Genomic DNA, 27,166 nt, shown 5'->3' with positions numbered 1-27,166 from the left:
CATTTTTCATTTAATCCTCACACTGCATCATTTTTTATGCACGGAGACGGCAACTCGTCCAAGCGTAGCCTGCCAGGATTGAGTGCTGCTCAATCGGGCGCTGGGAGCAGCGGCGGGATCACCTGGGGACACTTCTTCGGGACAAGGGGAGACAACGGCACGGGTATGTGAAGCAGGTAGGCCAAAAGCGCGTCCCGGAACCAAAGCCAGGACAGCACTCGGCAGGGCGGACGCAAACCCGACCCGGCGGGAGAAGGACAAGGAATGACTCGCTAGCCGGAAGCCTGCGAAGCTCGTTTGCCAAAATGAAAGAACGAAAGCGAAGTGGGCCACTTGGGGGCGGGGCCCGAGATGCAAACTTGAGGCCAAAGTCTCGGGGGAGGCATGGGCGGGGCCGGGGCGGGGCCCTAGATTCCAAGCGCGCGCGGCCTAGTCTCTCTGCGCTGTGTCTCTGCACCGACTGACAGCGCAGCGCCATGGCCACCGATCAGCGCGCCAAGGCAGACACTCTGTCCCTGCGGCAGCGGCTCCTCAGGTACCTAGGCGCGCGCACGCACGACGCGCGCGCGCCTTCGGCACAGAGCCCGCGACTTCCCATTCCCTCCCGGCCTTATCTGGGCCGCAACCCCTCGTGTTCTGAAGCTCTGCAGTCCTGGGCAGGCGGTTCCCGCAGCGGCTTCCTCGCAGCGGCTTCCCGCCGGCTCCTGGGCCCACCCTGAGGCTCGGGAACCGATGTCACCCTCCCCGCAGCTCTCGCCACGGGCGCCTGGGGAGACAGCCTTTGCCCTAGCACCTGGGCGGACCTCGCCCACTGGTGGCCCGTCAGCACGACCAGGACCTGACTTGAGAGTGATCCTGGGAGGGCTGAAAGTTCAGACGGAGGGTGGGGTGGGGAGTCCTTCACAGCGTTAGAGGAAGTATGCACTTGACCTGCGAGAGGGGCCCTCAGTGGGACATGGCAGGGGAGGAGAAGGCATCCTCCAGCCAGAGCTCAAGACTAGCACACATCTGGGGCAACAGGGCCACTTAACTGGCAAGGAATCTTTAGGGCTGAGAGACAGCTACCTAAGGGTGCCATTCCTTATACAGCCATACAGGGTCCCCGTGGGTCTGACTGGGGCAGTTCCTTTTCCCAGGATCTAAGCAACTGATGTGGGCACACAGGGAAATGAGCAAGGCCACTGAGGCTTAATATGACTTAAACAATTTTAAGTCTTAGCAACTTCCTGCCCCATTTTTTTCCTTCTTTACTATGGAATGAGAAGCCTGGCAGCAAGGAAAGAGCACTTTGTCCTTAAAGTTTTTGTTCTTTCCAGAAACCAGAAAGAGGTGAGGAGGTAGGTGGTCCCTTCAGGTCTTCAGACATGGCTGTCCACCTCTGGTCTGTCCCCACAGCTCTTCCTGCAGACTTTTTTTCCCTGAGGATCCAGTTAAGATTGTCCGTGGCCAAGGGCAATACCTGTATGATGAACAAGGGGGAGAATACATCGATTGCATCAACAATGTGGCTCATGGTCAGTATCACCTCAGGCTGGTGGGGCAGGAGAGGAGGCTGAGGCTGTGAATCTGATGCCAGTTGTAGAGAGCCTGGCTTGAGCTGACTCACATCCATGTGCAGAGAACGCCGAGTCTTTGTCAAGTAGCAGTAGAAGTCTCAGGCAGGAGTCAGAGGTCTAGGTGTGTGGATTCAGTTCCACCTGGGACTGATGATGAGCTCAGAGGGTGACAAACAGCCCAGCCATGAACAGCACTGCAGCACAGTCATCGCCAAGTGCAGGGATTATGGCAGGGATTCAGCTACATTGACCATTTCAGGTGCTGGTAAGGAAATTGAAGCAGAAATTCAGTCACTCAGCTAGGACTGCCAGAACTGATGGAAGAAAAGGAGTCCATGAATTAGGAGGCAAAATGGAGGTGAATAAAACAGGTTAAAAGCCAGGGCTCAGGGCTGGAGTTGTAGCTCAGCGATAAAGGGCTTGTCTCGAATGTGTGAGGCACTGGGTTTGATTCTCAGTACCACGTATAAATACATAAATAAAATAAAGGTCTATCAACAACTAAAATATATATATTTTTAAAAAGCCAGGGCTCTAGTTTTTGCTAACTTACCAACTTTGTGATTTTGAACAAGTTATTTCATTCTCTATACCTGTTTGCTCGTCTGCATAATAGACCATGTACTACTAGACATTCACCTCCAAGTATTCTGGAGAAATATGTGTTAACTAACAAAATTTAGTTTTGAATGTGCCTGATGTTAGGCAAGCTCTAGTGCATGTTCCTTGTTATTATCCTTGGCCTTTGGCAATCAAGATTACCTCCAGCCCCCACCAACTGGTCAAGTCAAGCCATGTGACAATCACCTCTGATCCTTGCCTCTCAAGGAAAAGGCCTACAGAAGCCTCCTTAAAGGCATAGTTTGTCTAAATAGGATTTCTGCTAGAGAATCTTTTCCTTCTGCTGGAATCCCAGGAACTTCTTTCTAGATCTTCCTTTCCAGATCTATCATCCCCATCCCACCCCCACCCCCACCCCACCCCCGCTCCCATCTTAAACTCATCTTTTTCCACCTCTCCCTTTGTAACTGCGTCTCCCCTGGCTGGATTTCCAGAATGGGGCTGAGGGAGGCCCAGTGGGACTGGCCGAGTGGAGTCGGCCATTTGATGGAGGTGGCCCTCTTGCAGTCGGGCACTGCCACCCTCTCGTGGTCCAAGCTGCACATGAACAGAACCAGGTGCTCAACACCAACAGCAGATACCTTCACGACAACATCGTGGATTATGCACAGAGGCTGTCGGAGACCCTGCCAGAGAAGCTCTGTGTGTTTTATTTCCTGAATTCCGGGTAAGTGAACTGCAGCCAGCCCCTAGCAAGAGAGTGAGGCACCAAAGAAGAATCACTCACATAGGCACAGCATGGTGTAGGCTTCAGGGAAAGGCTCCTGTGCTTCCTAAGTGTGGATCCTGGTTCTTTTTCTGTTGGATCCAGTTTTCTTCTCTTTTAGTAAAGGATGCCATTGCCTCTCTTCCAGGATCATTGTTGGGGCTTGATGAATTAATGTGTTCCTTTATTTCTGCCTTCCATAAGGCCCAAAGACCCCTACTTAGTAGAAGCAGAAACATCAAATGATTCTTCAAAGAAATATAAAATTACCAAGAAAAGTTATTGTCTGGAGAAAAAGCATATGGTATAATGAGGCCCAAAAATTTGGGGGGACCTGACCTGTTCTGGAAGGTCAGGAAGGTTTCCCTGAGGAAACAATGTTAAGCTAAAAGCTCAGGAGAAAACTAGGGGAAAAGGAAGGAAGGGTGCTGCCTACTCCACCACAAATACTCTTGTCTAGGTCGGTTACCACACGGAACAGCTTGTGCAAAGGCCCTGTCATAGGAAGGGGCACAGCATCCTGGCACACTTGAAGAACTGAAAGAGGAAGAGGAAAGGGTGTGAGCTAACTCTGGAGAGGGACCCAGGGCCCATCACCCAAGGACCTTATCCATCAAGTGAGGACACTGTATCCTCAGAGCACTGGGAAGACATCAGAGGGTTTTAGTTAGGGAAGTGATGTCATCAGGGCTGGCAGAAAGCAAGAGTTGACAGGGTTTGGTGCCAATTCAGGGGCCAGGAGGTGATTGTAGCTTACAATGAGAGTGGCAGTGACAGCAGAATCAGGCAGATGATCATGGCATATCTGAGAGAGAATATTCCAACAATTGTAGGTAGTGGCATTTGGATTATAGTAGTGATTTTTGTTTGTTTTTATGGTGGTATGGAAGCAACCCAGAACCTTATAAATGGTAGACAATCTCTCTACCACTGAGCACTTGCCCAGCCTAGTAATGATGATTATTATTGCCATTGCCATTTATCATTCATCAGTTCCCTGAATTACTTCTAGGAAGTAAAATTTACAATCTTAATTTGACAGATAAGGAAACAGTTAAAGAAAGGAGCTAAGAAGTGACAGACTAAACTGGAACCCCAGTTGGAAGAGCAGGGAATTGGTGCAGGGTTGGTACTTTCTCAGCAGAGGAGGAAGAGCTATTCCTATTGGCTTATTAACCCACCAAATTCATTCTGTGTAGGTGCCAATGACTTTTATGTTACCAAATCCAGTAATCTTGGCTACCTTTGACTTATCTGTCTTCCAGCAATATTTGACAGAGTGACCGTGCTCTGGAAATTTTTTCCTCTGGTTTCTGGTGCCTTCCTGGTATCCTGCCAGCTTTTCTGGCCACTCCCCTCTGAATCCTTTGCCAATACCTCTTGCTATATTCCTCTGGACTGGTCCTGGGCCATTTTTTTTCTCTCTGAGTCCTCTTGCTCCATGATCTCATCCATTCCCTCAGTATTAAATATCCGTGTGCTGCTGACTCCCAATTTATATCACAAGCCCAGATGCTTCCCATGTGTTCCAGACTCAAGGTTCTAACTGTCCATTTGACATCTGACAAACGTCTCCAACTTCACATATCCAGAAACAATCAAGACATGTCTTCTGCGACACCTAGTGTGAGACCATTACACTGGTTCTCCCTGATGTTCCCAGCCACCGACTCCCGGCCTTCCCAGCCCCACCACTGCCATCCTCACATCAGCTCACCTCATAAATGGCATCACTATCCACATCTCTGCTCAAGGCAGAAACTAAATACATGCATTTCTGCTTCAGTCCCATCTTGTCTGTCTCCAAAAAATCCCTTTACTCCAAGCACTTCCCCATCCCCTGCTCTCACCTGGACCTCCTAGGTCTCCTCACTTCCACTTTCATTCCCTTTTGACATATAGCTACAGACTGCCTCCTAAAATGGGATTTGAATCATGTGCTTTCTCTGATTAAAACTCCTCATTGGCTTTGTTGTCACTGAAAAGAAAACCCAGACTCCTTCCCAGTCCTGTGAATGTGGCCCCTGCAGCACTCTGCACTTCTCCTGGCTTGCCCTCCCTAGGCTCTGGCCTTGCTTCTCTTGCTTCTCTGACACAGGTTCCTGCCTCCATCAGGGCCTTTGTGCATGCTGCTCCCTCTGCCTGGAATGGTCTCCCTCAAGACTCAGGTGTTACCTCCTTAAAGAGCCACTCTTGACCCTAGCTAGGGTGGCCATAACAAAATGTTAGACTAGGGGACTTCAGCAATAAAGTGTACTATATCATATTTCTAAGAAGCAAAAAGTCCAAGATCAAGGTGTCAGTAGGATTGGTTTCTTCTGAAGCCTCTCTCCTTGACTCACAGAGAGCTGCCTCCTTCTTGTGCCCTCATGTGGCCTTTCATCTGTGTGGAAACATCCCTGATGTCTCTGTGCATCCAGATTTCCTCTCCTTCTAAGGACACCAGTCAGATTGGATCAGGATACACTGAAGCCCTTCTTTTACCCTACCTCTTCAAAAGCTTTATTTCCACATAAAGTCACATATAAGATACTGGGAGTTAGAGCTTCAACATAACAATTTTGGAGCAACACAGTTCAACCCCTAACACATTCTTATTTAAAGTAGCGCCCATCCGATTCTCCCTTAGTATGCTGGACCCACAGCTAGCACTTACAAAAATGATCACTCTTTGTTTTTTTGGCTTTCATGACACATCAGAATGTAAGTTTCAAGGAGGCCAGGGCCTCCTGTTTTACCTACTCTTTTTACCCCAGAGTGTCACTGAAGGGCTTTAAGAGGGAGGGTGATAACAGGGCTGAGCATATAGGAGGCACTTTATGTCTATCAAACAAATGACTAAATGAATGAAGTCCAAGAATCTTCTTGCTGCTGGAAGGGTTCCTCTGTTCACATGGTTTCTCTGTGGAGAACCTTTGAGTGACTGTCCAAGCCGTGCCCACCTTTACTGTTATAGGTCAGAAGCCAATGACCTGGCCCTGCGGCTGGCTCGCCAATACACGGGACACCAGGACGTGGTGGTATTAGACCAGTAAGTGAAACTCATAGCCCTGCCTGCCACTTTCAGGCCCATAGGCTTATTGAGGATCAGTGAGACTCTGACCTTGGCTACCTTAGACAGAGGATGAAAGCCTTGAAACATGACAGGCACAGGACTATGCCCCAAAGATACCTCCCAGGGACTCTATCATCAGGCCACTGTCCCGGGAGGGCAGCTCCTGGGGAGGAGGACATGCTTTGTAAGGAATTGAAAGTCCTTCATTTAGATATTCAAACTGTTCCAGCTATAGCTCCTATGTATTGAGTATCTGATGTGCAGAAGACCCAGGCCTGGGCTTAGAGCATTAGCCCAATTAAGATACATTATACCCTGAAGGAGACGCCATAAACACACTTCACAGAGGAGAAAACTGGACCCAGAGAGATTAAGCAATCAGTATTTTGACATGGCCAGTTAGTGGCCTTGTAGGAAGTCTTACTACAAGGCCCATGCTTGTTCCCAGCCCAAGAGCTGGGGGTCTTTGTGTTGCCTTTGGCAGTGGATAGGCAGTGGTCAGGGTTAGATCATAAGAACATGCTACTGGGGCCTGAGCCCTCCCTTTTTCTCCCCAGTGCTTATCACGGTCACCTGAGCTCCCTGATTGACATCAGTCCATACAAGTTCCGGTACCTGGATGGCCAGAAGGAGTGGGTCCATGTGGTATGCACTACCCACAATGGCAACAGGTTGGTGCCCACCCCAAAGCCAGAATGACAAAGTGCTTGTACTCCCTACAGGCACCTCTCCCAGACACCTACCGGGGCCCTTACCGAGAGGACCATCCCAATCCAGCTGTGGCCTATGCCAATGAAGTGAAACGTGTTGTCAGCAATGCACAGGAGAAGGGCAGGAAGGTAACCACACCCTCAACAGTCTAGTGAATGTCACCACCACTGTTACCTGCGCTGTGCTAGATGCCTAGAGGGAAAGCAGAATGAGGCCCTGCCCTCTTGGAATTTAGTGTGTGCATGAGGTGGGGCTAATAGGTGCCCAGCCAAGAATTTTGGTGAGAACATCCTAGATGTTATAGGCATCCAAGGCCCAGGGAGGACTTATGTGGGCACGAAGGCAGGTCCTTGCAGAAGGTACTACCTGACTGCAATAGTAAAAGGTGAGTAGGAATTAGCTACTCAAGGCGGGGAGCAGGGGAAGAAGGGCCTCCTAAACAGGATAGCCTGTGCAGAGGTGAGGAACTGTGGGTGTGGAGATAGGTGGGCCTGAAGAGGCAGACAGGACCCATCTGCCAGGGGATCCCAATGCTGTGGTGAGTGACTGGAACTCTGCACTGGAGACCATGAGTGTCAGTGAAGGGCTTTAAGAGGGAGAGCGATAACAGGGCTGAGCTGTTCTCTCATCTATCCCAGCTGTGTGGGATGGATGTGAATGGGATATCCTGAGAGGAGGGATCTTGAGGAGGCTGTGTTGGTTCTAAGTGAGCAATGAGGAAGCCTGACCAGGGCAGTATAGTGGAAATGAAGTGGACAAGCAGAGACAGGAGAAATGTGCTGTGACCCAGAACAGCACCCACAAAGGGCAGTTTTGGTGACTGGGGTGAAGACTTTCTGGAATACTTCACTGAAGGAGTGACAGAGCTAAACACAGGATACATGGCAAAGAAAGGTGGGCTGTGGGACCAGAAGGGTTAGCAGGATCAGACCAAGAAAGTCTGACCTGTAGATTTCAGATGCTGTGCAGCCACTTCCATAAAACCTGGAAAGAACATTGCTCTGTTTGCAGCAGAGGTAGAGGATCAGTTTCCCACCCAATCAGCCCTCCCCACATCCTACCAATGGCCTCTGAAGCAGTTCCCAGGCAGAACACAGTTGGGAAGTCATGGCTGTGAGCAGAGGGGTCAGTAAAGGGTTTTAAGCAGGACAGCAAAGAGTTCAACTTTCTGGCTTGTAGTGTCACCCCTGTGGTCTTGTGAGAGAGACACTGTAGAAGTGTCCAGTTGAGTAGATGACAACTATGAGGCCAAGGCAGAAACAGGCAAGTCCTCTGGGAGGCAGGAAGTAGTGAGTTCAGAGATGTTACTGAAGTAGAATCCATATCAGCATGACTGATTAGATGAGGGAGGGGGCAATCAAGAATGGGACCATATTTGTCCAAGGCTGGAGGGATGAGATTGGTACTGGTCACCAGAGAGGGGAAGAAAGGAACAGGCATACCAGTGAATTTATAGTTAGGGACACACCAAGAACAAGGGGACGGAGGCATCCATATGTAAGTGTTGGTTTGAGACCTAAAAGAAAACCCGAGTCTCAAACCATCAGATGTGACATGGGCTCCTCTGGGCTCCAAAGGAGGGTACATCAGTGATGGCGTCTGGTCCTGCTGGGGACTACCGCTGAGCCAGCATCAGCAGGGCACACCGAGTTGCCTGGTGGTGTTCCCAATGTGTCTCATCCACAGATTGCAGCCTTCTTCGTGGAGTCTCTGCCCAGCGTGGGAGGGCAGATCATTCCCCCTGCTGGTTACTTCTCCCAAGTAGCAGAGTAAGTAGGTGGGCAGCACCTGCTAGAGGGAGGGCAGAAAACTGTGTTCCTAATCCCAACCACAGCCTGACCTGCTTGCCAGAATATTTTAAAGAAATGATGGCCTAGAGAAGGCTAGCCATTGCCCATTCCCCCTGCCCTCCACCACCCCACCTTTCTGCTGGTAGATCCAGCTTCAGAGCCCTAAGACCTCCCAACTCCTGGTTAAATTCCTCTCACCAAAGCCCCGATGGCCATCTGTCCTCCACCACAGGCACATCCACAGGGCTGGAGGGGTCTTTGTCGCAGATGAGATCCAGGTTGGCTTTGGCAGAGTAGGCAAGCACTTCTGGGCCTTCCAGCTGCAGGGGGAAGACTTTGTCCCTGACATTGTCACCATGGGCAAGTCCATTGGCAATGGCCACCCAATTGCCTGCGTGGCCACCACCCAAGCTGTGTCAAGGGCATTTGAAGCCACCGGCGTCGAATACTTCAACACGGTGAGTGAAGGCTCCAGGGCAAAGGAACACCATGGGCTTTACTAGACTCCAGATTACCCATAGTAAAGGTGGCAGGGATAGTACTATGCCCAGTGCAGAGATTCTAAGAAAGAGCAGCAAAGCTGCCTACAGTGTGCTAGGCCCTATGGCAGGTGCTGGAGCTAGAAAGCTGAGCAGCTGCATGAGGAGCTGAGTTTTTTAGGGAAACAGATAACCCAGGAACAGATTTCACGTCAGAGGGTAGCTTTATGTTTCCTGTCTTTGTGATACAGGATCAAGAGCTTTCTCTAACTGAAGTTGACCCAATAGCTTGTTCAATGGCTCCCAAGATGGAGATTGCAGTGTAAGCAAGTAGAGCATGGTGGTCAGCCATAGTTTCATTGCAGAGACAATCTAAAATGATCCAAAGGCAGTGAGGAACTGTGAAGGGTGTGTTTGTTTTGCAGTACTGAGGACAGAACTCAGGGCCTCTTGCAGGTTAGGCAAGCACTCTACCACTAAGCTACACCTGGAGTTCCAGTGAGAGGGTTTTAATCATGGAAGATGAGGTCTGAAGTAATTTTTGGAAAGATGCAGACAGAATCACAGAAGACTGTAACAGGCAGGAAAGGAGGCCCAAATCTGTGCTTAGGCCACAGGAAGAACAGGAAAGGACAGAGCTGAAGATCCACTAAACTGTCAAAAAGAGGCAGTTTGAACTAGAGATCAAAACATTCCAGAGCTTAAACCAGTTTCAGGATGGCTAAATAAGGCAGAGAAGGTCATTGAGAGTGAGGGAAATGCTGGGTACAGTGGTGCAAGCCAGTAATCCCAGCAACTGGGGAGGCTGAAGCAGGAGGATCATAAGTTTGAAGCCAGCTTGGACAACTTAGCAGGACCCTATCTCAAAATAAATTAAAAGAAAAAAAAACTGGGGCTGTGGCTCAGTGGTAGAGAGCCCCTGGGTTAAATATTAAAATAAAAGGGATGGGATATAGCTCAGTGGTAAAGAATGGTCCCATTCTTGCCTAGCATGCTTGAGGCCTTGAGTTCAATCCAAGTACCACAAGGGGAAAAAAAAAGTAACATTTTGGCTGGTGCTTTCAGCAGACTGTCACTGTGTGCCCAGGTGACACAAACAGTGCCTGTGCCCTCTGAACAAGCTCATTGTCAGGGGAGACAGGGTCATGGTACCATCATGATATCAGTGGAAGATGACTTAATGGAAATAGTGTTCATGGCACTGTGAGAGCAAAGGGGGCGCCCCAGACAGGAGGTAGGCCAAGTGGTGTGGGACAAGTGGTGAAGGCATTGTGTGGAAGATGAGCCCAAAGCCAAATCTGGAATAATGAGCAGGTATTTGCTGTGTAAAAAGGAAGTGTTGTATTTGATGAAAGACAATGACCCAGTGAAGCTTGATCCTGGAGTTTTTGTTTCATATACGTGTTTTACTTGGAACATCAAGTGCACATAACTAGATTTAAGTATAACCCTTGTTTCATAAAATACTCTCATCATCTGTCCCTGCGTTACCTTATTGATGTTACAAACAACTTGGGAGGACATCATCTCAAATAAAAGTTAGGACCTTGATGATAACCTACATTTATTCTTTTATTTGGCCCCAAACCATCTCATTGCCTCCATCACCTAGATAACTATCACTCTGAATCCTAAGTTCATTATTTATTCTAGTTGTTTGCTGAATTTAGTTGGATTTTGTTGTTTTCACCTAGCATTGTATTACTAAGATTCATCCATATTGCTTTTCACTGTAATTTGCTTTATAATACTCACTGTGTTAACGTACCACAGATTATTCATCCATTCCCATTAATGTGCTTTGAAGTTGTTCCATGTTTTTGGCAATTATGAACTGGGCTCCTGTGCCGAGTTTTTCTTAGAAGTGAAAGGATAGGTTATGAATTAACCTAAGAGTAAGACTGCCAGGTCACAGAGGTTGTATCCACCCTCAATTTTAAGAGACAATGGCATCCATTTTCCAAAATAGTTCACAAGACCCTTCACTGGCAATGTATGTCCTCATCAACACCTTTTAGTTTTTGCCAGTTAAGAACCATGTAGAATGGTAGCCAATATGGACTTGGTATGCTGTTCCCTAACTTCAAATTATATGAAGCATCTCCTAATTTTATTGACCATGCATTTCCTCTTCTGTGAAATGCATGTTTTTTTCATATTTTAAAATTATTGATGATTTTCTTATTTGTGGGAATTTTGTATATCTGTGTACACGTGTCTGTATGTTTGTGTGTATACCTACACAAACATATCTATATACTTTTTTTAAATGTTGTATTTTTTATACCTTTATTTATTTATTTATATGTGGTTCTGAGGGTCGAACCCAATACCTCACACATGCTAGGCAAGCGCTCAACCACTGAGCTACAGCCCCAGCCCCTCTATATATTCTTGAAACTAATTCTTTGTCAATGTGTATATTATAAATATGTTCATCCAGTTAATAACCTGGCTTTTCAACTTTTTGTATTTATGATAAACCAGTTTTCAATTTTTAACATCATTGACCTATCTTTTCTATTATAGTTTTTCATTTATTGTCAAAGAAATCTCTCCCTACTTCGAGATCTAAATATCTAAAATATACTATCAATATTTTAAGTGTTTTGACATACAAGTCCTTAATCTGTCTGGAGTTAATGTAGGGTGTACATCAGGAATCATCATTTTTCTCTGATCCCTTTATACTTCACTGATATGCTACCTCCATTTAGTAACCAAAGGTCATACATAACATACATAAGTGGGTCTGTTTCAGAGCTTTTATTTCTACTCTTTTGATTAACTTGTCTCTCTTCTTGTATCACGTTACTTTATTACTGTTATGAGCTTCATAATATGTTCTTATCTGATATAAAGAAGGTCCCTCTTACCTTTTTTTCATGCTCAGAAGAGTTCTGACTATTCCTGACCACTTTTTCTCTCTCACTTTATAAACTTCAAGAAATGTTTTCTCTCTCACTTTATAAACACTTTAAGAAATGCCCTGTTGGAATTTTGTTAGGGAAACTGCTTGAACTATAGGTCAATTTGAAAAGCTTTATTTACAATATTGAATCTTCCTATTCAGGAACATGGTGTAACTTTCCATGTTTTATAATCTTCCCTATAAAGATCTTACATATAGGAGTTGGGGTTGTGGCTCAGTGGTAGAGTGCTTGCCTAGCACATGTGAGGCACTAGGTTCAATCCTCAGCACCACATAAAAATAAAGGTATTTTTTTTAAAAAATCGTGCACACTGCTAGATTTTTTATTGAATATATTCGCCATCATAAATGGTGACTTGTGTGTATATTTACTGTTTGGTTCTGTTATAAAAAATCAGCCAGGCACGGTGGTGCACACCTATAATCCTAGAGGCTTGAGGAGGCTGGGGCAAGAGGATCACAAGTTCAGAGCCAGCCTCAACAAAAGCGAGGTGCTAAGCAACTCAGTGAGACCCTGTCTCTAAACAAATACAAAACAGGGCTGGGGATGTGGGTCAGTGGTCAGTGCCCGAGTTCAATCCCTAATACCAAAAAAGAAAAACTATGGACTATCCACATTCTCTTGCTAAACTCTATTATGTCTAAGAATTAGAGGAAGTTTTTTTTTTTTCCTGTATAAATAATCTTATCACCAAATAATGTCAGCTGTTTAATTACACAGGATGAGAGGCTTCCACTACAAAATAAATAATAGGACATGAGGCATATTTGTTCAATTTATGGGAATGCATGTATCCATCCATTTAGGATGATGTTTGTGGCCTGAGGGTGTGTAGTTCAGTGGCAGAATGTATGTTTAGCATATGCAAGGCCCTGGGTTTCATCTCTAGCACCTCAATAAATAAACAGATAATATTTGCTTGGGTTTGTTTTTTTTTAGTTTTTAGCAACACTGGGAATTGAACCAGGGCCATTCTACCACTGAGCTACATTCCCAACCCTATATATATATATATATATGATATGCTACCTCCATTTAGTAACCAAAGGTCATACATAAGTGGGAGAGACAGAGTCTAAGTTGCTAAAGCTGACCTGAGACTCTCCTGCCTCAGCCTCCCAAATCACAGTGATTACAGACATGTGGCACCAGTGCCCAGCTGTATTTTTTATATAAACCATCTTTATATACCTGAGACAAATCCAGCTTGAGTGTGGGATACTCTCACTTTTATGCACTATTATATTCTACTTCCTTATATTTTATTTATAATTTGGCATCTATTTTCAGGAGTAAAATTTAACTAGAATTTTTTTCTTGTAACTTGGGTTTTGCTAGCCTTGTAGAATGAATTAGGAAGTATTCTTTCCCTTTACATAAAATTAGAATGACCTGTTCCTTGAAAGTTTGGTAAAAACTCAATCTGAACCTTGTGTTTTGTGAAAAGAAACTTAATTGCTTTTTTTTCTTTTGGTACCAGGAATTGAACCCAACGGTACTTAACCACTGAGCCACATCCCTCAGCCCGTTTTTTATATTTTATTTAGATTAAGGGTCTCACTGAGTTGCTTAGGGCCTTGCTAAATTGCTGAATTGAGGCTGGCTTTGAACTTGAAATCCTCCTGCCTCAGCCTCCTGAGCTACTGGGATTACAGGAGTGTCACTGCTCCCAGCCTTAATTGCTGCTTGAAGTTGTTTTAGTCAGTTTGGGCTGTTATAACAAACTACCATAGACTGGGTAGCTCAAACACAACCAAAATTTCTCACAGTTCTAGAGGCAGAAAGTCTTAAGATCAGGGTGTCATGATGGTTGAATTCAGGCGAGGATCCTCTTCCAGGTCGCAGAAAACTGACTTCTCACTGTACCGTCATATGATGGAAGGGGCAAGAGAGCTCTCTGGAGTCTTTTTAAAAAAGTTTAATCCTATTTATGAAGGCTCAACCCTCATGACCTGATTACCTATCCTTTTAATACCATCACATTGGGTGTTAGGATTTCAACCTAAGAATTTTGAGGGGACAACAAAACATTGTCCATTTTAAGTTATACAGGACTTTTTACTAAATATTTTCTGCCTCTTCTCTCCCCCTCTGGGACTGTATGTTAGTCTACTTGATTGTGTCCAGACGTTTCTACAGGCTTTTTGTTTTTTGTTGTTTGGTTTTGAGATGGGATCTTGCTGTGTTGCCCAGATCATCTTGAATTCCTGGACTTGAGCAATCCTTCCAGTGGTGAGTTTAGGGCTTTTCAGTTCTTTCTGAGCATACACATATATTTGGCTTGAGCATATTCCTAAGTATATGCATGCCCCTTAAATTACTAGGAATATGTCAGAGCTAGCTTTTCAGAGTCCCTATAGACATCTCATTTCCCAACTTTTTATTTTATTTTTTTATTAATCTACTGTTTGTCCCAATAGTGAGCCACGATGTTAAACTATTGCTTCTGATCAACAAATACACTGGAGAAAAGGCTGTTCACACTGGGCAAACTCCTCCAATGTCAACTAAATTCCCCCTTTTGTGTGAGGTCTTCCAGGGAGCCACCAGGAAGATCAAACGAGTTCTCAAAAGAATGGGGCTTCCAAAGACCTTTCAAACCCATTTCCTGAGTTCTGATGGGTTTTGCTAGTATTGTTCCTTTTATGGAGGAGAGAATTTTGGAAAGGGGGGGCGGGGAGGCAGGGACCTTATTCTGTCATTTTCATCACTATCACTTTAAGTCATCAATTCTTGTTCCTTTTTTATGCAATTGGCTCTTTTGGAAATTTCTGCAGTTTTCCTTGTTTTTAGTACTGGGGAGTAACACCAGGTACTCTACCACTGAGCCAGGGAGCCACATCCCTAGCTCTTTTTGAGACTGGGTCTAGCTGAGTTGCCAAATCTGTCCTCAAACTTGCAATCTCTTATCTCAACCCATCAAATTGCTGGGATTACAGGCATGCACCACTATACCCAGCTTGAAAATTTCTTTTGTCTTTATTTTAAATTTTATAATGTCCATATATGCATTTCACCTTTCTCCTTTTGATACTCTGTGAATTCTTTACATCTGAGGTAGGTTTTTTTTTTTTTAATTCCAGATCTATTTCAACTACTTGCACATTCTTCTTTTTTAATATTTATTTTTTAGTTGTAGTTGGGACACAAAACTTTATTTTATTTATATGTGGTGCTGAGGATCAAACCCAGGGCCTCGCATGTGCTAGGCAAGTGCTCTATCGCTGAGCCACAACCCCAGCCCCTACTTGCACATTTTCATATCATTGTTCTCCTTCTAAGACTTCTATTATTCAGATATTAGCACTTCCATCCATCTTCCATATAACTTAGATTTATTTACATTTTATATTTGTTTCCCCCACTTTTTCCTCTGGGAATTTTCTCACCTGGTCTTTTTCTTTTTTTTAAAAACAAGTTGGCTTTTTTAAAAATATTTTTTTAGTTGTAGATAAATTATGAGGTATTGAGGATCAAACCCATTGCCTCGTATGTGTGAGGCAAGTGGTGCTCTGCCATTAAGCCACAATCACAGCCCTCTCACTCTGGTCTTTAAATTCAAAATTACTGAGCTGTAGCCAAGTGTGGTGGCACATGCCTGTAATCCCAGGCAACTCAGGAGGCTGAGGCATGAGGATCTCAAGTTCTCAGCCTGACAACGTAGCGAGACCCTGTCTCAAAATACAAAATTAAAAAGGGCTGAGGTTGTAGCTCAATGGTAGAACACTTGCCTAGCATGCATGAGGCTCTGGATTCAATCCCTAATATGGGGAGTGGGGTAAAGTTTCAGATTTTGGATAAGGATTAATCAACCTGTAGTTCATGTTAAATAAAAAAAAATAATAATTCCAAATGATAATGAAATGTCGAGTAAGACATTACTGGAGTCTCACAGACTGATGGGAATGGAGTTTTTTTCACGTAAATATACATTTACCTTAAAACCCAACAAACAGTTCCACACCTATTTACCTAAGCAAAATGAGAACATAGTTTTTACAAAAGGACTGTGTACAAATATTCATAGGATTTTTATTCATAATAACCAAAAATTAAAATAGCCAAAGGATCCATCAACAGAAGATAAACAGATTATGGCAGATCCATAAAATGGAATAATTATACAACAAAATGAACAGATTACTGACACTTATAACAGTATGGACAAATTCCAAAAACAATGAGCAAAAGCTAGGCACAAGAGGATATATAATTCTTTAATTCCATTTAAATCACATTCTAGAAAAGGCAAAGCTAGAATGACAGAAAGCAGGTCAATGGTTGCCTGGGGCTAATAGTGAAGGAGTGAGAGTACAAGAAACTTGGAGGAGTGATGGAAATATTCTGTAGCCATCGTGGAGAAAGTTGCACAAGTACATACCTTTGTTGCATCTCATTCAACCTTACACTTAAAAAAAATCATTATTGTTATGCCTAAATTTCTTGGTTTTTGTTTTTTGGCAGTACTGGGGATTGACTCAAGGGCCTTGCACAAACTAGGCAAGCACACTACCACTGAGCTACACACCCAGCCCCAAAGCTTGGTTTTTGTAACATAGGGGAGCACTTTATCATGGAGCCACATCCTCAGTCCGTTTTTTGAGAAATGTTCTCATCAAGTTGCTTAGAGCCTAGCTAAATTGCTGAGGCTGGCCTTTTTGTGATCTCCCTACCTCAGGAGTCACTGGACTTCTGATCCTTTAAAACACAGGTCCCATTCAGACACCTGTGGGGTCAGGCTGGACAGGAAAAGCAAGCTAATGCACTCACTGCCTGAAGAGAACCACTGATCTTGCTTGGTCCTTGTGTGGCCAGATAGGCCATGTTTGTTTTATCAGAAGTAAAGGTATGAAGTCTCTTGCAAGAATTTATGAACCCAATTCACAAGCTTTTAGAAATGCCATACAAGCCAAATAAAATGCAGGGGTATTACAGGCTCAGCCAACAGAGCTGTGAATTTATGCCACCCAGAGTGACTTTTCCCTGGTAAGCTTTGTGGTGTGCTGTTATGAACCCTCCTTTACAAATGTGATGGGTACAGTCCAGAGCTGTGGATCTGGGCACAGCCAATGACTTGCCACCCTAAGGCCTCTGAAGGAGGATGGGACAGCACTAGCTCTTTTGAAACACACCTTCTCCAGTGGTTCTGTGGGGCTCCTAACTGCATTTCCAGGGATACCTGACCTGGCTTGAAGCCACAGAAAGTAGGACATCCAGTGGGACCACAGGAGATCTCCATCTACTGAGAGCTCTGAGCCCTGTGGGGTTCAGGACCTGTGCTCCAGTCGCTTCCTTTGGAAGTGTAGCAATTCTGTGCGGTGTGTGGCCCACTCTACTGGGTATCTGACATATTTTGTCCCCTGGCTCAGTTTGGGGGCAGCCCAGTGTCCTGTGCTGTGGGGCTGGCAGTCCTGGATGTCTTAGAGAAGGAGCGACTACAGGCTCATGCTACCTGTGTGGGCAGCTTTCTGATGGAGCTTCTCAGGCAACAAAAAGCCAAACATCCTATCATTGGTGATGTCAGGTAAGGCTCTGAGACAGCAGTCAACCCCCCAATAACCAAGGACCTCCCAGGGCCCAGGATAGTCCATATTATTCAACCTAATATGGATGGTAAGAATTTTTATGTCCACATTCCAGAGGAACTGCTACTCAACACTGTACTTTCTAGGGAAGAAAGCTCAGATTCAGTCTGAGCACAGGCTGACCCCAACCCTCTTTCCTCTGTCCACAACCCAGCCCCCATCCCTTCCCAGTTTATTCCCCAGAACTGTTTTCATCCATTCCAAGGGTTCCTAGGCTCTCTGCCTCCACAGGAGGCACAGGGACAGTCCCAGATAGTTCCAACAGGGGTGTCTGGTTGAGGCCCAGGCAGAATATGAGTAGGGATGGTGGCCTTTAGACCTGGCCTTCTGAGATGTCAACTTTTCCAGGGGTGTTGGACTCTTCATTGGTGTGGATCTGGTCCAAGATGAGGCCACGAGGATGCCAGCAACCCAAGAGGCTGACTATGTGGTAACCAGGTATTTTTTTCCTTCAAGTTGCCTTCTAAAGTAGAAATCACCATGATGCCTCTTTGCACAACTTAAGGCCTTGAATAGGAGGGAGCCTCCCTCTGTCCACCCTGTTCCCAAAAATCTGGCTAAACAGCTATAGTATCTGGGCCTGAGGGGCAGAGGCAGCTGATTTGACCCTCTCAACTGAGCTCTCAGGACAGGAAATTATAGCTGTCAGCCATGTACCCAATGCCAGGAAGCCCTACATTTCACACAGGGCTGGAGAAGGAAATAGCTTTCCTAAAGCTTCATCTGAGGGCTACTATACCACCAAGACTGGGGGGACTCCCCATTCCCAGAGTGCCAGGTTGTTGGAATGGTTTCCCCCTCTTCTGGACTGGAGATGTGCAGCTGGGGCTCACTCTATCAGCCTCCTAACCTGGGGTCTTTCACTTGAACCCCAGGCAGGACCTAAGGCCTCAGGACCTCTTCCCCTATTACTGTCCTCTTTATCTCCACTCCCCATTCCTACCTGCCCCCCCCCAACAGAAACCCCCTCTGGTATGCCTTTATTCAAATTATGAAACATTCAAGATCTTGTGTGCTATTTCACCCTATACCATATTAATGTAAATCCTTTCCCTCAAATGTTTGCAGTGGCCAGTCCCTGCCAGCTCACCCAACATCTTCACAATGAGCCTTGGGGATTCTGAATGGTCAGGTGGCAGAGAAGCCAGATACCAGGTTAATTCTTACACCTTCACAACAGTAAATATGGGACAGGTGTTCCACCTGCAGTGACCCTGCTAGGTGGCAGAGCTAGATTAGGCCCAGGGGAGAATCCACAGTTCAAACTTTATTCTTTCCAATGTGCTGCAAAGAATGGAACAGGAAAAAGAAGCCAGAAGACAAATTGAAAAACCAAGCCCCACACCACCCCTGGTAATATTTTAACAATAAAAAATAAAAAAGAATGGGAGCATAAGTCAAAACACAAATAAATCATTTGAGACCCTTTTGTCAGTGGCCAAATATTAATGTGGAATATTAAAAATTATTCATCTTCCCAAAAAGAATGGGAAATTAATAGTCCTGTCTGGGATGACAAGTTACCCTAGGAGGCATGGGGAGGGAAGTTACTGAAGCTTGGCAAATGTTACAGAATTCTCATTCCATTCATGTTAGACATGTTTCATTAGAAAGGGGACATACTACACACCATAAGCCATGCACAAAAAAAGGGAAATGCAGGCATTGTTGATAACCCTGGTCAGTCTTGGCTTGGTATAGACTGGAGAAGTCAGACCCATTTGGGGGGCAGCAGACTCAGAGGAGCAAGTGCATTCCAGACAAGGGCCATTAATGCTGGGCCACAGGATGAGCAGGACTTTGGCAGGGTGAACAGGGCAGTGTCTTGGTGGGAAGTGACTGGTGAAGGACTCTGAAGACAGTGTAGCTTGAATCCTGGACATTAAGCCAAAGTGAGGATGAAGAAGGCTTAAATGTCAAAGGGGTGTCCTGTCCTCACAGGCTGAAGGAAAACTACATTTTGCTAAGTGCTGATGGCCCTGGAAGGAACATTCTGAAGTTTAAGCCCCCAATGTGTTTCAGCCTGGACAATGCACAACTGGTGGTGACAAAGCTGGATGCCATTCTGACAGGTGAGCTTGGAACAGCAACTGACCATGTTATCTAGAGCCCCCAGCATGCACTAAGGGGCATGAGAGCCCAGAAGAAGAAGACAGGATATCCTTTAGACACACACCAAGTTTGTGAAGGGCCTTCCAGCCCAAGCCTCTCCTATTCCTGCCTGGACCTAAAAGAGCTTTCTAGCCCTTTGGGCATCAAGACCCACCTACCTGGGCTAGACCCCATTACATGTGCTTAAAGTCACCCTGAGATACAGATGGCAGCAGCTTCCTTCTATACTGGAAGCTAGGAACACATTCACCTAGCTGGGGGGTGGCTGAAATGAGATTTGTTCAGAGACCGGACAACAATAAACTTCTTCCCCAATCACTTAGAATGGTCAAAAATAAGCCCAGTGTATCCCCCTCAATCTACTTACATCTCTACCAAACTGAGATTAAGCCCTATTGAGGCTGTATACCATTTGTGAAGACCTTTGAGACCCCCATATAGGCAAAATTATCTGGAACATGTCAAAAGCAATCTTTCCTTTCCACCTCTGGGTTACTTCTTTCCTCCATCCTAGCTCCTGCGTGTGCTAAACTCAGGCAGAATACACATATGCCCAGGGCCCTGGAGCTGAACAAAGTCCAATCCCTGCTAGACAATTTGAGATGGTAGGGGTTCTGATGGATAGTGTTATTTGTGGGGAGCCTAACAAACCAGAAGCTAACTGGCTACAGAAGTGGTTTAGGACTCCTGGACACAGCCTGAAAGTAACAAGATAACTGAGGGCTGGCTTATGTTTTCCAGGTGTATGTATGGTTTCCTTCCAAGAAATTGCTAGCCCACCTCTGTGAGTAAGGGTCAGGTATGAAACTGGCCATGTAGGTGGGCCCAGTCTCTAAACTGCTATCCAAGCAGCTTTGGACACTGAAGGCTCCAGAGAAAGGTGTTCCATTGGGGTGGCTTTGTGGTCTTTTTCAGATATGGAAGAGAAAGTGAGAAGTTGTGAAACATTGAGACTTCAGCGCTGCTCAGTCAAACATCCTCCAGGTGAGTGGGCCTTGCCTCTTGTTCTTAAGAGACCCAGAGATTGTTTCTTACCATCAACAGCCATTATCCTTAGCAAAATGAACCTTCTAAAACATTCTTGTTCTAATAGCTCCTTCTCACAGGTTACTTTCTTCAAAGGTGGGAAGCTCTTACTTCCCTGGGTATTATCTACCCATCCCCACCAGAAAGTCTCTAAAACTTGGCCTGCACTTGTTGGCTAGGATGAGAGGGCAGGAATAGCCATTTCCTCCCTCAGTGAGCTTTCTATGCTGAGAAAACCAACCAAGGATGTGTAGGGTGTGTATGCCTGACAGGATGCTCTCCAGAGATGGAGGATATAGACCCAAAACAGCTCACAAAAGGTCAGTAGTCAGGTCCTTCATCCAAGCTGTAACCCACAACTGGGTCAGCACCTGAAAGACCTCGCTATGGGAGAAGGCCCCAGCCCCAGAGCACCTGGCACCCATACTCTGGGTAAGAGGTCTCACGGCATATCCCACACTCACCCAGGCTTGAGGGTTTTAAAATTTTTATTTCAAAAGCTTGGATAGCTTCAATATCCAGGTCGTGGCAAAATCAGGACACGTGTAAAATACCTTACAATACATTAGATTCCCAAAAGGTACCAAAAAGTACAGTAAAATTAACACTTCCATTACAGGAAATGTATGACACAAATAATATAAAATTAAAAGGTGGGAAAAAAGGTGACACTGGTTTCCTAAGATACATTTTACTCTTTACAACCAGGGTCCACAGGTCCAGGCTGCAGAGCGGCAGCAGGAAGCAGACCCTCCAACCTGGTTCTAGGTAACCTGGTAATAAAATCAACCCCTAATGCCGCTCTGGCCTGAGACACCACACGCTGCCTAAAACTAGAGCTCTGGAAATAGTAAACAGGAGAGTGATTTCCGGGGGGGAAATTTTAAATAAGATGCACATGGGACAGGCCATAGAAAGTTTGCCAAGTTAAATTTGGTACATAATTGCGTTCACTCCGTATCCAACAAAGCGTGTGCGGTCAGTCAGTCAGCTGCTCCTGCTGCCGCCTCAGTATGGCTTGTAGTTATTCTGATGACCACCGCGTCGCTGGCTCTTCCCGTAATTTGTACTACCCTGACCTAGGGACAAGAACAACGTAGCAGCTACTACTTACTGAGCATTTACCTTGTGCCAGGCGCTTGACACGCATCCTCACAGGATCCTCAACCCTGTACAGTAGGGATCACCTCTATTGTACTGAGGCCCTGGAGCTAGAACTCCACTGGGTAGCTCCAGTGCCTGAGCCAGGGCCTATCTGACTCCAAAGCCCCTGCTGCCAGTGGCCCCTGCACTGTCTGACCTGCCCCCCTGGTGGGGGATTGGATAGGGCCTCCCTCTCCTACTTACTGTAGTCGTAGCCGGGGCCGTAGCCGTAATAGCCATAGGGCGAGTAGTCGTAGCCGCCATAGCCGGGCCCGTAGCCCTGCTGGTAGCCGTAGCCCTGGTTCCAGTAGTTGCCGTAGCCCTGATTCCAACTCTGACTCTGACCTGTGGGGGGAGCAGGGCACAGGGGCCCATGGACCATTTAGCACACGCAGGAGCTAGGATGGAGGAAATCCTGCCCTTTGGGTGGCGGGGTTACAATGGCAACTCAGGCAGAAGCCATGGGGCTGCTTTCTGTTTTTAGAGGGCCCTGGGCCCAGCTCTGGGCCTGAGACCGGATCAGGAGGCCAGGATGCTAACTTCACCTGGGGTACAAGTGGCTTACTCAAGTCACCCTCTGATCACCCCCACCCCTCCCTGGCAGCTTGGCCTTGAAAAAGATGCAGTTCAGGCTTTGGAGTCAGAGGGCCTGTGATGGAAGGAGGTAAGCGCCTGGCACAGCTCTGCCCTACCCTTCTGCCCACTGGCCCCTGTGTGTACCAAGACTCAGAGGACAGCCACAGAGCCAAGCACAACCCATCATGCCCCGCCCAGAATGCAATGCAAATGCTCCCTCTGCCCTGGGGCCCCAAGCCGCACAAGTGAAGACAGACAGGTCTCTTCCATTCCAGGAGCCACAGCAGCAAAAGCACACAGCTGACCCAGGAAAACCATTCCTATTCCTGCCCCATTCCCATTTCACACACTGCCTGCCTGCCCACCCATGCTGCACAGAACACCAGAGGCAACCCCAAAACAGGCACAGAAGGCATCTTACAGGCAGGGAAACAGGACCCATCTTCACTGAAGTTTCACTTACCTCCACCTCCACCGCCACCACTGCCTCGATTCCCTCTGTTGCGGTTTCCTCGGCCCCCAGAGCCATACTGCTGCTGCTGATAGACTTCTTTGGGCTGGGCCACCTTGATTTCACACTAAAAGCCAAAAAGACAGTGGGTCAGGCCAGTGAGGCTAGCTCAGGACAAAGACTTTCACTGTAACACTCAGATGGCAGACTGGGCATGTCAATTTGCTCAAAATATGCTGGGGCAGAAATCCATGTGTGCTAAAAGCTCCTAAAACCAACTAAAACCCAGGGCCTTTCTTTAAGAGAACCTTTCCTAGGAAAATGCACTGGACCAACTACAGCCCAGGAGGGCAAGACACACCAGACATCAGGGGAACAGAGGACAGATGGCCTGGGAGTTGGCACCACCTCTGTCCTGCTGAACAAGACGACCAGAGACTTTTCAGAGAGGTCTTGGGCACTAGAGACATTTCATTTTTCTTTCTTTTCTCTTTTTACAGAAGAAACTCATCCCACCCAAATACTCTACTGAGAAAACCCTGACCTCCATCACAGTTTCTGAGGCTCAGCATGGGGCTTTGCCTGAGACCACACTGCCACCCATCCCTCTGCTCTTCCAAGCACTAACCGTTGGGATAAGACCATGTCTACATCCCCACCACAGGCCCAGAGGGTCAGTTTCCTTCCTGCCCAACATCTGCACTGGGCAAGGGGATGGGGATTGTGTCCGTTAAAGTAAATCAGTGGTACTTAAGGAAAATATTGACAGACACCTCCATTAAAAACAGTAAAAATCACTACACATTGTGTGTCCCCACATAAGATACATTTAATTGACATTTGAACCTGCTAAGTGATGTCTGTTTTCTAACCCATTTAATTAAAAATTGAGTTGATTACACTCAACTGAATACTTATTTGTAACACCCACCATTAAAATGTTAGCTTAGAGGCTCTTACCACTGCTTTGTTCGCATGCACATAAAGCAGTCTGTCACTGTCCACTATAGGAACAACTCACATCTCACCTGCTTATTTTATAAAACATTTAGGGACCTAATCCCTATCTGGAGCTTTCTAAACTCCTAGTCAGGATGGGGACTTCTAGAAGCCCCACCCTACCTGTCCCACCTGACTTCCACTCCTGCTGAGACATACAGCCTGCCACACCCAGCCACAGAGGGCCACACCTTTAACTCTGCTAACTGCCATCCTGAAGCTTAAACTATTCTCTCCTCTACCAGAGTTCAGGGGAGGAGGTGCACCTTTCACTACACATGACTCCACATATGAAGGCAAAACTGGTCCTGGATTTAAGCTGGCCTGGTCCCCAGATGCTCTTTTAGGATCTTTGCCTGTGGAAGGATTGTCTAGAGCAGTGCCCAAAGGGATATATCCCAAGATGAACAAAAAGAGGTCATCAGGAACAGGGCAAATCCTCAAAATCCTCACCATAAAAGGTAGTCTATTGAATTGCATAAGTTCTAAAAGACCACCTGCTCCAGTCAAGTCAAGCGCGTACTTTGGAGAACAACTAACTTGCTAATTAATCTCTGACATAGCCCAACCTAACCCACACCTGCAAGAGCCAACTTTCCAGGAACAGAAAGATGAGCACACACAGCTAAAACACCATACCTTGCTTCCACTGATAGTATGGAATTTTTTCTCCAGAACTTTCTTCACAGGATCTTCTTCTTTAAAAGTAATAAAAACAAAACCCCGTCTTTTATTCAACTTGGGATCCATTGGAAGCTCAATGGCCTCAATCTGTAAAAACAAACAATGCTCAGGACCAAACCCCTCCTACCAATGCGTATAAACTATTGGAGAGAAGACCCATTAAAAGGCCAGAGAGTAAGAAAGCCCTACTGAGGGCTCCAACTAGTCAAGACTATCAAGGATGGACCAAGAAGGAAGCAAGCAGTCTCAGAGCAGCTGGCAGGCCACTCATGAGGCCACCACACTCACCTCCCCAAACTCTCTAAAGTACTCCCTGATCTTTTCCTCTGTGGCTTCAGGATTCAGACCCCCTACAAAGATTTTCTTGACAGGGTCCTTCTTCATGGCCATGGCTTTTTTAGGGTCAATTACCCTGCCATCCAGCCTGTGTTCCTTCTGGTCTAGGACCTGTTTCAAACAGAAGGGATCAGATTATTATTCAGTAAATGACCATGGAGGCCCTTCTCTCTAAGCCTCAAGATTCCCACACAGGTACACAAAATGTGCTTCATGCCCTCCAAACTCCACCCCAGCCCATCTTCCAACCCACTTTCTCCAAGCTCCCAATACACCTGGTTCACCTAAACACCTATAAATCAGTCCCCTCCTCTCCTCTCCAACTCTCTTGACCATCCAGTGCTGGGATCCATTTTAATTGTATAGTCAATGACTTCTCCAAAGTCAGTAATAGTCCACTGAGCCCTTACCCACCCTGCCCAAGAAGTCCCAATGTAGGGCCCATTTCTTTCCAATAAAGGAGCAGTGATTATGAGCAGACTTAAGAGTCGGGCTGCTAGGGATTGGAATTCTCACTCTACCTGTAACTACGTGATCTCTTCCACTAAAATTTGAGGCTTAGGATTTCGTTTTTTCCTATATGGAGCTAAACGCTTATCCTCATAATAATCTGAGAGACTCAGTTCTAATACCCACAGTAAAATGTTCAGCATGGTGCCCAGAAATACGCACATAAAAAGAAACAAACACCAACAATACTCTTCCTGAACCATTTCACCACTTACTTCCCATTAAACCTGTATTAATCCCTCAAAAACAAGAATGTGACAGTCCTAACCTACTTGTCCCAAAGCACTCAACTGCACAGCACACAAGCTAAACATTCTGTACAACAGTATCTTTAGATTTCAAATCCTATACATTGAGACTGCTGATACCCAGCTTACCTTCTCCACACTGGCAGCATCTTTGAAGAGGATAAACCCAAACCCTCTTGACCGTCCAGTGTTGGGATCCATTTTTATTGTACAATCCACGACCTCTCCAAATTTAGTAAAATAGTCCTTTAAATCTTTTTTGCTGGTATCCCAGCTCAGACCACCAACGAACATTTTTCTGAAATGGTAGAGTGAGATGCATGGCAACAAATCTTGTAAGAAAGCTGTGATTTTAAGCTTTCAATGAAATGATTATAAAGCCAACATCCTGTAGACAAAGTCTACACCCACCCTTAAGAGTCTACAAGGGCACTACATTTTAAGGAATGTTAAATTCTATTGTCCTCCAATCTCAATTCAACTTGGACCCCACTGCCCTCTGATCTCAGTGACGTTTAACCACACCGTGCAGTCCCAGGCTCTGAGCGAAAACGGAAACGTTGCCAAGGGTATAGGCCCAGACCACTCAAAACTGAAAATAAGGTATCCAACCACCACGAATCTATGGGCTAGCGTCCCTTCCAGTCTTCACCACCTCCAAGAACTTGTTTCAAGGAACTCGAAGCTTCCTGGGGCCGAGACCGCCCAGAGTTCAGACCATGACTCCGCCCCCGGGAAGAGGCGGAGGAGGGAGGCCTGGGCCCCGGCGCGCGCCAACTCCGCCCACACAGCCCCTGCGCAGCCCTAGACCCGGCCGGGCACCTGGTCCGAGCGCTTTCCCTCTTCCGGGCCGCCCGCCCCGGAGCCGACTTCGGCCCGGCAGCGCGCGGGCGGCCCCGGGGCGGCGCCAAAGTCGACCCAACAAACTCCTACAAACTCCAGAGCGAGTAGCAGCTCAAGAGCTGAGCAGTGAGCGTGGCGGGGTCCGGTCCGACCGCCCCTCCCCCCGCCGCGTGGCGCCAACAAAAGGCGGCCCCGGAACAAAGGCGGCGCCCCCGTCCGCCCGCGACCGCACCTACCCCGCGTCTTCCTCGTTCTTGCTGGCGTTGATCTGGTCGCCCTCGGCGCCGTTCTGATTCCCGCTTGGGGGCGCCGCGGTCCCGCCTCCAGACCCCGCGGCTGCTCCAGTGCCAGCCCCTGCCGGCGATTCGCTTTCGGGAGCGGCCTCATGTCCGTTCTCAGTGGCGCCCGTAGTCTCCATGGGCTGCTCCTCACCCGTTTCCGACATGGTAGGGCAGGCCGCGGCGGCTCCTGCAATGAGCGACCACACGCGGCGATAGCGCGTCAGGCCGGCACGACTCTTGCCCGAGCTCCCGCCCGCCTCCCGCGGCCCGGTCGCTCACCTCGCCGCCGATGACGCCGCGGGGCCCACTTGTCCCCACCCGCCGGGGAAGGCGCCGCGGGCTCGGCCGCGCTCAAGCTCGCGCTGCCGGGACCTCGCCTCCGTCCACTGACGGAGCCGCTCCGATGGAGCTCCCTCCTCCTCCTCCTCCTCGGCCGCCGCCACACAGAACGCACGGACCACAGCCCAGGTCCGACTCGCGCGGTGCCGCCGCCTGACAATGCCGACTCGTGGAGCTCTTTA

General features: G+C 46.9%; 2 protein-coding genes across 9 annotated transcripts; one reads left to right on the top strand and one right to left on the bottom strand.

Moving 5' to 3' along the window:
- The first annotated feature begins 377 nt into the window (after window positions 1-377).
- Phykpl (5-phosphohydroxy-L-lysine phospho-lyase) lies at window positions 378-23,645 on the top strand. 7 transcript variants are annotated; one of them, XM_048783938.1, is made up of 14 exons: window positions 434-535; window positions 1,317-1,514; window positions 2,612-2,844; window positions 5,840-5,914; window positions 6,496-6,583; window positions 6,661-6,777; window positions 8,336-8,418; window positions 8,672-8,897; window positions 17,221-17,375; window positions 17,785-17,874; window positions 19,378-19,508; window positions 20,464-20,532; window positions 22,322-22,381; window positions 23,245-23,645. In XM_048783938.1, the coding sequence occupies exons 2-13, from the start codon at window positions 1,365-1,367 to the stop codon at window positions 22,330-22,332; spliced, it is 1,428 nt and encodes a 475-aa protein (XP_048639895.1). In that variant the 5' UTR covers window positions 434-535; window positions 1,317-1,364; the 3' UTR covers window positions 22,333-22,381; window positions 23,245-23,645. The 7 variants fall into 7 exon arrangements, with proteins under 7 accessions (XP_015348269.1, XP_048639909.1, XP_015348268.1 ...); XM_015492783.2 differs by lacking the exon at window positions 22,322-22,381 and having other exon boundaries at window positions 378-535; window positions 1,396-1,514; window positions 2,685-2,844; XM_048783952.1 differs by lacking the exons at window positions 22,322-22,381; window positions 23,245-23,645 and adding an exon at window positions 21,283-21,509 and having other exon boundaries at window positions 378-535; window positions 1,396-1,514; window positions 2,685-2,844.
- Window positions 21,049-27,166, bottom strand: Hnrnpab (heterogeneous nuclear ribonucleoprotein A/B). 2 transcript variants are annotated; one of them, XM_015492784.2, is made up of 8 exons: window positions 26,925-27,166; window positions 26,601-26,832; window positions 25,651-25,819; window positions 24,716-24,874; window positions 24,383-24,514; window positions 22,757-22,871; window positions 21,922-22,062; window positions 21,049-21,653 (listed from the first exon to the last, which is right to left on the bottom strand). In XM_015492784.2, the coding sequence occupies exons 2-8, from the start codon at window positions 26,807-26,809 to the stop codon at window positions 21,583-21,585; spliced, it is 996 nt and encodes a 331-aa protein (XP_015348270.1). In that variant the 5' UTR covers window positions 26,810-26,832; window positions 26,925-27,166; the 3' UTR covers window positions 21,049-21,582. The 2 variants fall into 2 exon arrangements, with proteins under 2 accessions (XP_015348270.1, XP_015348271.1); XM_015492785.2 differs by lacking the exon at window positions 21,922-22,062 and having other exon boundaries at window positions 26,925-27,165.

This window comes from Marmota marmota, unplaced genomic scaffold (genome assembly GCF_001458135.2).
Source record: "Marmota marmota marmota unplaced genomic scaffold, marMar, whole genome shotgun sequence".
In the NCBI taxonomy this organism is placed as follows: Eukaryota; Metazoa; Chordata; class Mammalia; order Rodentia; family Sciuridae; genus Marmota; species Marmota marmota.
Note: the sequence above shows the minus strand (reverse complement) of the source record. Positions and strands in the feature narration are given on the sequence as shown.